Source organism: Limanda limanda, chromosome 23 (genome assembly GCF_963576545.1).
Source record: "Limanda limanda chromosome 23, fLimLim1.1, whole genome shotgun sequence".
NCBI classification, from domain to species: Eukaryota; Metazoa; Chordata; class Actinopteri; order Pleuronectiformes; family Pleuronectidae; genus Limanda; species Limanda limanda.
Genome location: NC_083658.1, coordinates 887680 through 900733, shown reverse-complemented (window position 1 = coordinate 900733; position 13054 = coordinate 887680). Strand labels below are relative to the sequence as shown.

At 42.7% G+C, this 13054-nt stretch overlaps 1 protein-coding gene across 1 annotated transcript in view; it reads left to right on the top strand.

The window, feature by feature from the left end:
* The first annotated feature begins 383 nt into the window (after positions 1 to 383).
* The window catches only part of LOC132996962 (growth hormone receptor-like), a 23693-nt gene continuing 11022 nt past the window's right edge, over positions 384 to 13054 (top strand). The window contains exons 1-3 of the mRNA XM_061067332.1: positions 384 to 448; positions 3871 to 3968; positions 12465 to 12572. Of these exons, the coding sequence (XP_060923315.1) occupies positions 384 to 448; positions 3871 to 3968; positions 12465 to 12572 (271 nt within the window). The remainder of the gene's footprint in view (positions 449 to 3870; positions 3969 to 12464; positions 12573 to 13054) is intronic.

The following is a 13054-nucleotide window of genomic DNA, read 5'->3' as shown; positions in this document are numbered from 1 at the left end:
TGTGTGATGTGTGATGTGTGTGTGTGGGTGTGAGAGAACACATAAGGAAGCAGGAAACGGTGAAGGAGGAGAGTGAGGAGCTCAGTGAGCTGATAACTCTCTTTATTCTCTTTAGTTCAGAGCAAATAAGGAAGTGACTCTCAAGCTTTCTCAGGTTCCTTATCAGTCAAATCAGATATTTGATTAGAGTGCAAAACCAAAACTGACCAGAGGCCGAATTAACAACAAGGAGATGAAAGAATATTAAATATTCACATGGGAAAACATTTCATTTTTTAACTGTCATGTTCTGATGGATCACAAACATTAAAAACATGTTGTTAATGGTCCTTAGATAAATTCATGATGAACTGTTGTGGACAGATGTGGACAGAGTTGGACAGATGTGGACGGTGGTGCAGCGTGGTGCCGGCAGCAGGGTCTCGAACCTGTGTCCCCTGGAGGACAGGTGACGGTTGAGGAGGAACTAGAGACTCGATGGAGACAATGTGAGTTGTGAGCAGAGGAAGTGGCAGATTTCTAAATGTGAAGTAAACACATTAACTGCCACTGACTTCCTGTTTCAAAGAGAAGGAACCGACACCTGAACGTTCTGAAGCCGGAACCTCGAACTTCAGCTGAGCTGCTTCGGTTTGATCCAGATCTGAGATCAGAATTCATCCAGCTCATGTGTTAGGATCAGAGGTTTCACTCATATCAGTGTCAGTTCCCAAAACATCAATATCAGTCTGGCTTTGGTTCCTTTATATTCAGATTATTGATATTTTGGTTTGTTTTTATCCAGATTATCGATCCTAATAAAAACATGAAGGTGGTGACACATGTTGAAGTAGAGAGAGGGTGTGTGGTCATTTGAAAAGCAGTGTTAAACATCTGTATGTGTGAGAAGAAGCTCAGTGTTCCTCCATCTTTCATGTCGGAGAACATAATTCTATAATACAGATACAGACTGAAGAATACACCAAACAGCTGGAACCTGATCAGTGGGATTGTTATCGCTGCTGAAGACGGAAACAGGGACGAGGAGCGATGTGTGTTTTCCAACTTTCACTCTGGATTATGGTCGATCAGATCACTGCTGATTGTCCAGAGGATTTAACTCCGTAGATTACGTCCCAGCAGCCGAAGGTCAAACCCTGACCCGGGGAGCCGGAGCTTCTCTTCTCTCTGCTGTGTAGCTGTATTAAAGATTGAAGAGCATGAATGTACAGTATAAATAATAGTAGAGATATGATCCCGGCTCCAGATGATGAGCGTGCACGTTAAAGTGCGTCTCTGCAGGAAGCTGAAGAACCTCACTGGTGACTGGAGCAGCTTCAGAATAAAAGAAAGAATAAAACATGCAGAGGAAATTAATCTTTAAAGGAAAAATAAAAGAACCAGTATGTCTTATATATAGAAACCTGGTGTCTGTGTGTGTGTGTCTGTGTGTGTGTGTCTGTGTGTGTGTGTGTGTGTGTGTGTCTGTGTGTGTGTGTGTTTGTGTGTTTGTGCAGTATCGGACTCATTCTGTCACATCTCCTGTGTGTCACGCTGCCATTAAACTTGAATAATGCATTGTCCTCTTTTGATTTCACAACCATTTGCTTGTTCGACACACACACACACACACACACACACACACACACACACACACACACACTCCCACACACACACACACACACACGCATCACACACAGACACACACACACACACATGTCTCTATGTGTATCCATGGATACGCTGCAGATGCTGCTGACGTAGTTTCATGGACGTCTCTCTGAGGACCTTCTCAGTGTTTCTGTTTCTTCTTCTTCTTCTTCTTCTTCTTCTTCTTCTTCTTCTTCTTCTTCTTCTTCTTCTTCTTCTTCTTCTTCTTCTTCTTCTTCTTCTTCTTCTTCTTCTTCTTCTTCTTCTTCTTCACCTTCTTCACCTTCTTCACCTTCTTCTTCTTCACTTCTCCTCTGGAGATGAGACAGAAACGAGTCGCTCCACATTCTCTCCATATTTAAACCAACACAACTAAATGAATTATGTATGTTCAGTGTCTTCGATGTCAATTAGTAAAACAACTCCTCAGACATGAAGATGCCAGATGTTCTCCTGGATCACAGGCTGCACTTGGATTAGAGCAGATGAATAAATTAGATATTTATTGTTATAATATCTCTGCTAAATGAATAACTTGTGAAATGAGCATGTTTCTATAAACTGGATTCGACTCTGAGGCTGTGATGAGAAACCGAGCTGCAGGTGAAGGAGAGATTCACACAAAAGGTCCGGAGGGATTTTCATCCTAATCTGGGGATCGGATTAAATCTGTGACATCACCACCGACCCATTTCACAATGAATAATCACAAAGTGCAGCGAGCGCCGAGGGGGGGGGGGTTCTTCAGGTTTAATCACAACATCGCTGCCTTCAGACCTGAGACCATTTCCCTGAAACTCAGATAGTGAACATTCCGATGACTGGGAGGATTTCCTGCGTCTTAACGGAGCAGATTCAGGTCGTCGCTCAGAACAACAAGTGACCACAACATTTTGATTCTTTTCTTAAAGGAAATAAACTTTTATTTAACATCTGCTTGGATTTTCTTAATTTGGTCCATGTCCCATCTGCTAAACTGGTCTGTACTGCAGTTAGCCAGCAGGGGGCGATCACTTGGGCTTCACTTTCTGTCTTTATCACCCAGTCTGTGATTCTGAAGACGTGTAATATGATTTGATATCTGCTGATCTCACACTTCACTTCTGTCTCTGCTCTCAGATCAGTTTCACTCGCTGGCTTCGTCTTTACAGAGTTCTGCAAAACACATGAATGATGCAGGAGCTCTTCCTGCAGGACATGGCTGCATATGTGTGTCTCTCTGTGTGTGTGTGTGTGTGTGTGTGTCTGTCTGTGTGTGTGTGTGATCTGCTCCTCCTCACGTCGTATGAGGAGGTGCTGCAGGAGTTCAATGAGTCACATGCTCTGTTTTCATGTGTTTATGTTGTTAACATTAGAATGTGTGTGTGTGTGTGTGTGTGTGTGTGTGTGTGTGTGTGTAGGGGGGGGGGTCATGTGATTGGCTGGAATAGTCCCTCTCCAAAGGATCTTTTCATTCGGCCATTCTGAAACAAAAATCGTCCTTATTGATTTTTCAAACTTTTGAATGTGGAGATGGGAAAAGAGAAAAGCAGCTCGCCACAGTTTGTCTGTCTGTGACTCACAACACAACAACAAAACAACACAACAACACAACAACACCACAAAACAACAACATAACACAACACAACACAACAACACAACAACAACACAACACAACATAACACAACACAACAACAACACAACAAATTAAACTTGATGAATTTAATGTGTCACCATGACAACATCTGGATGTAAAATATTGAATCTATTATTTGTCTCTACATTATTGATATTATTATTTAAAAATAAGAATTTCTGTTAAATCATTCTAAGTATTACATTGTTTTTAAGCATTTGTTTGGACAGTTGATCTCTATGACGCCCTCCAGCGGCACAGGACGGAACTGACGGAGTCCAGATTGAGGATGAGGAGAAAGAAGAAGAGAAGGAAAAAGACGATGAAGAGGTGGAGGAAGAGTATGAAGATGATGTGAAGAAGAGGAGGAGGAGGAGGAGGAATAGTATAAGGAGGAAGAGGAGGAGGAGGAGTATGATGAAGAGGAGGAGGAGGAGGAGGAATAGTATGAGGAGGAGGAGGAGGAGGAGGAGGAATAGTAGGAGGAGGAGGAGTATGATGAAGAGTAGGAGGTCCCAGGCTCCAGCTGGTGTCTGGCTGCTGACTCTGGATCAGCTGGAGTAGATCTCAGATCAGTGGGCGGTGGAAGGTCCAGTGAGTCCGTGAACGCAGCACTCGGCTGTCAGAGCTCCGAGCCGGATCTACCCGGACTACCCCCCTCTCCAGGACCCGGTCCCAGTCCCGGTCCCGGTCCCGGTCCCGGTCCCGGTCCCGTCCGAGCACCGTCAGTCTGCTTTTACCTGGTGAGTGACACAGGTGCTGCTCGTTATCCTCAGGAAAAGTTTCAGTTCCTCCGGAGCCTGAACGTCTCATCGGATCAAACTATATTTAATAAACAAGAGCACAAGATGTTTGTTCTGCTCGTTTCATAAAGTGCCAGGATCGTTAATGAGGAGAAGGCGTCACTAGAACTATAGAACTATTAATATAACTGTAAATAACTATAACAATAACCAGCTGCAGGAGAGTCAGTAGAAATATAAAGTTCTCTTTTCAAACATGTAAAAATATGAAGTTTGGTCCTAAATGTGTAGAAAAGAAGATGTAAACAGAAATAACCAAGAAAAAGGAGTCAAACCTTTATGTAATATCATTTTAACACATTACATAAAATCTAGCTATATTATTTTTATTATATTTATTATTAAAATGGCACATTTCATATCAGATGGAAACACAATGTGCTACACAAAGCATGAGAGACCCTAGAAGTAAACACACAAATATGAGTAAAGTGTAACGATAACAACACAAACACACAAATTAGAAATGATTAAAATGATGGGAGCATATTTTTCAGTTGACACGTGTTGTTGCAGATAAAAGATAAACAGACGATCACACCCGACGTGAACTCGTCACTGAACCTTGAGACTCAACGGACGAACCAGGGGAATTATTACAAGACCTTCACTCTGCTTACTTCTTTACAGTTTAACTCCAACAAATAACTTATTAAAAACACAAATATGAAGTTTTCTATGAGTTATTTACTTCACCTTTCATCCGTCACTCATGTCTTTCTACTCTCATGGAGACTTTAGAGCAGAATCTGATGAGAGCCAGTGATTGACAGCTGGATGTTTGTGTTTTGTGATGACAGCAGCAGGTGATTTATATTATTATTATATATTCATATTCTAATATTAAGGAAATCTTGTTATTATGACTGACGACCCGACGGGCTCAGAACTCATCTGACCACACGCCGCAGGTCGGTGACGAGCACGTAGGTCAACTCTGTCTTTATCAGAGCCGTTAGCGAACATCCTGGACCCGGAGGTCAGAGGTCAGGTGATTGGTAACGAGGCCTCGAGTTCTGTGCTTGGTCACATGACGGGTCTGCTGGCTCTGAGGTCACTTCCTGCTCTGACACCGCCGTCATTGTTTACTTGTTATCAAAGGACAAAGCCGCCATTTCTGACGGACCCTGTGTCTGCGTCATCGTGGTCAGGGGGGGGGGTGGTCCCCTCAGGCTCGTCCTCCTGATACAAGACGTCCTGTTGCCTGACTCCAGCCTTTCAGCAGCGGTGCGTCTAACCTGCTGAGGCAGCCGGCGCCCCCTGCTGGCCACAGGAACCCAGAGTTAGCCGCGTTAGCTCCACCCACAAGTTGTTTTTATAATTGTGCAGAAACTACTGGACCAGTTTTATTGAAACTTGCTCGATTGAAGAACTCCTGGAGTTTGGAGGTTGTATATTTAGATGTTGTGATGTAAAGAAATCAGGCGAATACAGAGAGAAACTTTAGGTGATAATCATAACGTATCTGATCCTGAATCAGCCTCAGGCAATATGCTGAATCCACCTCTGTAAAGACTTCCTGGGACACGCCCACCAGCAGCATCAGAAGCCAGTGGAGGTTGCTGGTTCTAATCTGAACCAAGTGACCTGCTGTGCTGTTGATGATGTGAAGCTGTCACTGTGTGAATCAGTTACAGGTCAGCGTGAACACAGTCCGGTTACATAACACAACATGTGACTTCCTGTGGATCGAAGGCCCCTGTCGGATCGGATCAGCACTTCCTGTGCGTTAGTGTGTGTGTGTTAGTGTGTGTGTGTGTGTGTTAGTGTGTGTGTTAGTGTGTGTGCAGCCCGCGGCGGCGCTGCTGTGACGGGTGGATGCTCCGACCGCTGCCCGAGCCCAGCGGCTGCACAGATAAGACTTATCTCTGCAGGATCTGCTCCTGGAGCCGAGGACTCAAAGTCCAGCAGGAGCGTCTTGTTGCTGCTCGTCCTCACGAGACGGAGACGAGAGGGACACAAGACGGAGACGTCTCAGACAGACTGACTCACACTCAGGTTCAGGTCTTGAGATGTGTCGAGTCTGAAAGAGGCTTCAGCCACGGAACACGTCAAACGATAGAGAACCTCCTCTCTGTGGGGAAAGGCTTTCTCTTCATCCTCATTAATAATAATAGAAATATATATAAACAGCTGCCTCTCAAACACTGAAACTCCTGAGACCTTTTCAGTAAATAGCAGCTGGACACAGGTTCAAGTCCTTTTTGGTTCCGAACCCGTCGTGAGCCTGATGTTTTTCTTCTGTCACAATCTGAACAAAGTGTGTTTTCCCTGTTGTGGTAGAAACTCGTCCGTGAGACTTTTCAAACGAGTCTTACCTCTCATTTCAAAAAGCTTTTTAAATGTTTCTGCCTCTGACAACATTCAAATCAGGTCAAACAATCTAATAATCTGAGTTTAACAGAAGCTGGTGATTCATGTAAATGTGAGTTTATCTCCAGCAGATCACAAACAGTTTAATATTGGTCTTGTTCTCCTGCAGGTTTGTGAACTCGCTCACACGCGGAGGATTCTCATTCTGTGAATCAGTGACTGTCACGTGACCTTCTGCTGCTTCACACTGAGTAACTGCTTTTTAACATCTAACCTCTCTTCTGACATCGTGAATAAACCTGAGCTTGTCTCGATCGTAAAGAAGAGATTAAAGCATCTCAGACATTTAAACTAATCCTTATTTTTAATATCGATTACCCTGCTGATGATTTATCTCTTTATTTGAGTCTTTCAGCTCTTTAATCTTCTTCTGTGTGTTGAACATCGTCACAGATTCCTCAGGTTGGAGCTGGAATCACGATTCTACAGGTTAGTATAGACGATTATAGGCTCGGGGGAGCGACGCCACTCGATACCTGGAGGTGCAAACAGAAGAAGCAGCTTTAGTCACTTGTGTTTCCCGTGTGTCGGTGGATGAAGACGTGTCCTCCCTCGGCTGTCAGGAGCAGGACAAGTGTCTCGTCATGTTAGTGAAGACAAGTCTCCGTCCCACAGTTCTCTATAATTAGACGTGTCCGAGCTGTCATCACCTGCTCCACCTGCCAATTAAAAGAGGAAAATATTGAATAATCGGTTCTGACACTTTATTTATAAACTCTTCATCAGCAGGGACGTCTCTGTGTTCACAGAGAGAATCAGGGAGTTGATGGACAGGTTTGACGACTTGTCCAGGAGCGTTTGTTAGTTGTGTTGTTATCGATGCGTTCAGGTTCAGGTCGGTCGTCATGGTCGTCATGGTTTCCAGCCGCAGCTCCGTCAGGGAAACACGTCAAAGTCCAAGTGAGCGATGCCTTCAATGACCTCAGGGACGCTTCCAGCTTCTTTAGACTTTAATGGTTTTAATTAGTAGATGATCTGTGGAGGAGAGAACTGGAAACATGGAAGATTCCTGCTCTGGATGATTCATTTCTTTGTAATTAATTTTAATGTTTAATAATAATTAGGTCTGTGAAGTTAATTGGACTTTAAATCAAAACTTATCCTCAGGTAGAAAACACAACTTTAATATTGACGACCAATTATAATTGAAAATGGAAATCAATTGTGTGAGAATAATTGGATTAGAATGAGTCATGTGGTGTGTCCTTCACCAAACGCTTTACTTTTGAGATTTAATTTAATTTAATATCATAAAGTTTGTGTTGTCAAAGCAGAACTTTTCTGATCGAGTTGATGAACTTGTTTCCTGGAATATGTCGACTTTCTCACAAAGCAGTTTTTCTCTAGATCAGGATCCAAAGTCCTGATTCTGATTTACAAAAGCCGTGTGTGTGTGTGTGAATTTTAATCTTCAGCCAAAGATTATCAGAAAGTCAAAGTCCTCAGTCCATAAACCTACGTACTGCACCTTTTCTTCAAGGTGTTGTAATGTGGAAAGATATCCGAGTTCCTCCTCAGTTCTTCTTCTGCGTCTGAAGACCAAAGCGAGTCACGAGCCCGGAGCTGGAGCGAGTTGATTTGTGTGTGACAGGAAGTGGAGGATTCTCTTCCAGCCCTGAAGGAAATGTGGCTCGTTGTTGTTTCCCCCAAATGAAACATGTGACTTTCTGCTTCATGGGCTCCAGAGGAATTAGTTAGAAAAGGTGAATATGTCCAGTTGTGTAAAACCTCTCGATCTTCACCTCCCCAGTGAAACTCTGACCTCGGACATTTCATTAGTTTTATGTTCATGAAGTAAACGCAGCTCACTCACTGACCTTCTGCGGAGAATCACTTTATATTAATTCAACACTGGAAATAGACTCATTCCCTCAGTAACTCGAGGACGAGAGTTTCTTTCTCTTCACACCAGACAGAAATCATGATGAAGTGATTATTAATAAACACATTCATCTTCTTTTTAACCTTTAACATCTCAGATAAATGAAGGTTTATTCTCAGTGGCTTTTTAATATAGGATTTCTGCAGTTTCCTTATTATGGAGGCAGCTGCAAACATCTGGATTTGCCCTCCACACGGATAGAAACATGAAATCCAGGAGCAAACCTTTCTCCCGACACGTGGTCTCTGCTGGAATGTGAAGACGTCATCGCAACACAAAGTGTGAGAGCACAGAGGCTTTGACTCATCGTGAACATGAGGGTTTTTTATCTGTGATCATTTTAAACAGAGTCATGTGAAGAAGAGTCGCCTGCAGCCACTGAGTCTGCTGCTCCGTCACATGGAGCAGCAGACGTGACGGATCCGTTCCTCTGGTCTGCTCCACGACTCCCAGCTTCCGGACTGGACACACAAACAAGCTCCTCATGTGAAAACCCTGCTGGGGGGGGGGGTTCTCTCTCTCTCCTGGTGGTGTCAGTGGTCCTGAGTCTCACTGACCTGTGGTGCGTGAAGCTTGAGCCGAAACTTCCAGATCAAACCCAACGAGGCTTTGTTCTAATCCTCCAAGATCACGTCGGGGATTATTGAGTGAAAGTGTTGTCTTAGCTCCTCACGCAGACTGTGACCTTAGAACCTGTGACCTTAGAACCTGCTCCTGTTTATATAAGAGATGGGATTCTATTGTTTGCTCATCTAGGTTTTATATGTGTGAAGTTTGTGAACCACAGAGAAATACTCGATTACAAGTAGAAATACTCTGGGTTTAGGTCAGCTGACGGGAGGAGAGAGAGATGAATAAAATGTACAAATTCTCTGATTTCAGATCCTTAAATGTTCATATTTAGTTGTCTCCTAATAACCGTAAAGTGAATTAGACATTTGAGGTCATCTTGGGTTTTGGGAAACACACAATGAATCAATTAGATAAGAACATAATTGACATTTGAATCAATAATGAAAATAATTGTAAATTGCAGCACTAGAAAAAAAGGGAGGTAAAAGATAGATAGATAGATAGATAGATAGATAGATAGATAGATAGATAGATAGATAGATAGATAGATAGATAGATAGATAGATAGATAGATAGATAGATAGATAGATAGATAGATAGATAGATAGATAGATAGATAGATAGATAGATAGATAGATAGATGGATACTTTATTAATCCCAAGGGAAATTCAGAAAGCCATAAAGGGATGAAAGATGGTAATAAAAGATGAGGGAGAATAAAGAATAGGACGGAAATAAGATAAACAGAAGAAGAGGAAAGGATAGAAGATGAAAAAAGGAGGTAAAGAAGGAAGGAGGGAGGGAGGGTCGACTGAAGGAGAAGAGACGTGAGACCATCAGATCACATGCTCAGATATAATCAGATCAACAAATCAAATCAGCAGATCAGGAATTCATCAGCTGCTCTGAGTCGTCCTGGATGAGGAGGTTTAAATAAACTGTGCTGAGCTGAATCATAAACTTTATGTAACGGACATGATCATAATCATTCTAACGATATTTCATCTGTGAGGAGAATTAACACTGAGGCTCCGTGGAGGTTCAGCCGCTGGGTTTTTATCAGTCTGGTTAAACCTCATTTAGTAGAAAGTGAAACAAGTGGAGACGTCTCTGTCACTGAGATTTAAAAATCTGCTTCTCGTGCTTTGTTTATCCAACATCATTTATGAAGCATTTCAGAAATTACATAATTTACATAATTTCTGAAGCATTTCAGAAATTATGAAGGAAAAGTAAAAGACTTCATTCATCAAAAGAATACTGAACTGAAGTGAAACTCAAACCAGAACTGATTCTCTTCAAAACCACTAAACTCAGATAAACATTTAAATCCTTGTTTCTGAGCTAATGTTCCTGGTTCTGAGTTCTGCAGATTCCAGATGTTCTGCAGATTCCAGATGTTCTGCTTGTGTTTCATACAACAACAACACAATGCTTCATATTCTCAGCAGGATGATGACAGTGTGTGTGTGTGTGTGTGTGACTCAGTTTCCTGCACTAAGCTGATTAGACTAACGAGCTTTCAGCAGGATCCTAACGAGCACCGATGTAATTCATGTTGAAGGAAGGGGAGGAGCCACATTCCAGCGTCACCAGATCCACACTGAGAGCAGCAGCACACATGTTTCATTTTAACAGATTTCGATACACAAATTAACACAACTTATAATTAAATGTCCAAGGTTAATTTGCTCCAAATGAAAAGTTAATTATTATATATTATTATTATAAGCGTCCACATTATCTTTTATTCTCCCGTGTTGTGTTTCCTGAAAGATGTGTAACGTGAACACAAACATGTTTACAAGGCGACGCTCACGATGTTTGTGTTGATGCTCACGATGTTTGTGTTTGTGTTGATGCTCACGATGTGTGTGTTGATGCTCACGATGTGTGTGTTGATGCTCACGATGTTTGTGTTTGTGTTGATGCTCACGATGTGTGTGTTGATGCTCACAATGTGTGTGTTGATGCTCACGATGTTTGTGTTGATGCTCACGATGTTTGTGTTTGTGTTGATGCTCACGATGTTTGTGTTTGTGTTTGTGTTGATGTTTACGATGTTTGTGTTGATGCTCACGATGTTTGTGTTGATGCTCACGATGTGTGTGTTTGTGTTGATGCTCACGATGTTTGTGTTTGTGTTAATGCTCACGTTGTTTGTGTTTGTGTTGATGCTCACGATGTGTGCGTTTGTGTTGATGCTCACGAGGTTTGTGTTTGTGTTGATGCTCACCATGTTTGTGTTTGTGTTGATTCTCACGATGTGTGTGTTTGTGTTGATGCTCACGATGTTTGTGTTTGTGTTGATGCTCACGATGTTTGTGTTTGTGTTGATGCTCACGATGTTTGTGTTTGTGTTGATGTTTACGATGTTTGTGTTGATGCTCACGATGTTTGTGTTGATGCTCACGATGTTTGTGTTTGTGTTGATGCTCACGATGTTTGTGTTGATGCTCACGATGTTTGTGTTTGTGTTGATTCTCACGATGTTTGTGTTTGTGTTGATGCTCACGATGTTTGTGTTTGTGTTGATGCTCACGATGTTTGTGTTTGTGTTGATGTTCACGATGTGTGTGTTTGTGTTGATGCTCACGGTGTGTGTGTTTGTGTTGATTCTCACGATGTTTGTGTTTGTGTTGATGCTCACAATGTTTGTGTTGATGCTCACGATGTTTGTGTTTGTGTTGATGCTCACGATGTTTGTGTTTGTGTTGATGCTCACGATGTGTGTGTTTGTGTTGATGCTCACGATGTGTGTGTTGATGCTCACGATGTGTGTGTTTGTGTTGATGCTCACGATGTGTGTGTTTGTGTTGATGCTCACGATGTGTGTGTTTGTGTTGATGCTCACGATGTGTGTGTTTGTGTTGATGCTCACGATGTTTGTGTTTGTGTTGATGCTCACGATGTGTGTGTTTGTGTTGATTCTCACGATGTATGTGTTTGTGTTGATGCTCACTATGTTTGTGTTTGTGTTGATGCTCACGATGTGTGTGTTTGTGTTTATTCTCACGATGTTTGTGTTTGTGTTGATGCTCACGATGTTTGTGTTGATGCTCACGATGTGTGTGTTTGTGTTGATGCTCACGAGGTTTGTGTTTGTGTTGATGCTCACGATGTTTGTGTTGATGTTCACGATGTTTGTGTTTGTGTTGATGCTCACGATGTGTGTGTTTGTGTTGATGCTCACGATGTGTGTGTTTGTGTTGATGCTCACCATGTTTGTGTTTGTGTTGATTCTCACGATATTTGTGTTTGTGTTGATGCTCACGTTGTTTGTGTTTGTGTTGATGCTCACGATGTGTGTGTTTGTGTTGATTCTCACGATGTGTGTGTTTGTGTTGATGCTCACGATGTTTGTGTTTGTGTTGATGCTCACGATGTTTGTGTTTGTGTTGATGTTCACGATGTTTGTGTTTGTGTTGATGCTCACGATGTTCGTGTTTGTGTTGATGCTCACGATGTGTGTGTTTGTGTTGATGCTCACGATGTTTATGTTTGTGTTGATGCTCACGATGTTTGTGTTGACGCTCACGATGTTTGTGTTTGTGTTGATGCTCATGATGTGTGTGTTTGTGTTGACAGGACCAGACGCCAGCAGGATGCTGCTGCTGCTCTGTCTGCTTCCTGTGGTGAGCGGCAGCACCACGCTGACGCTGAACGCCACCTCGTACCGAGCGGGTCACGACCACGGTGAGTGCGAGCGTCACCTGACGTGGTTTGGTTGCAGCTCTGGAATGATGCATGATGGGAAACAACGAAACGACAGAAAGACGTTTAATCTTTTCTGGATTAATTTGATTTCATGGATTCAAACCTGAGATGAGAACTTGAATTCATCTTTGGTTTGACGAGCTGCAGATGATTGGATGTCTTTGACCAGTTGGATGTGAGATGACTTGTCGGGGGGGCGTACCTGCTGCGCTCGCCGCTGGTCGCTCAGTGGAACCTCGGCGGGGGGGGGGGATGACTCATACCTGCTGCTTGTGGAACTTCCAGCTCTTCTCTCTCTCCTTCATCTCTGCTGAGAGACTCTCAAGCTTCTTTTCTATTTACCCGTCGACATCATGAATGAATCTGTCATTTGAATAATTTGGTCTGGAACTGGTTTCAACTGGTTTTACGTTGATCTGAGTCAGAAACATTACAACATGGATGAAAACCGTGTGGTTAAA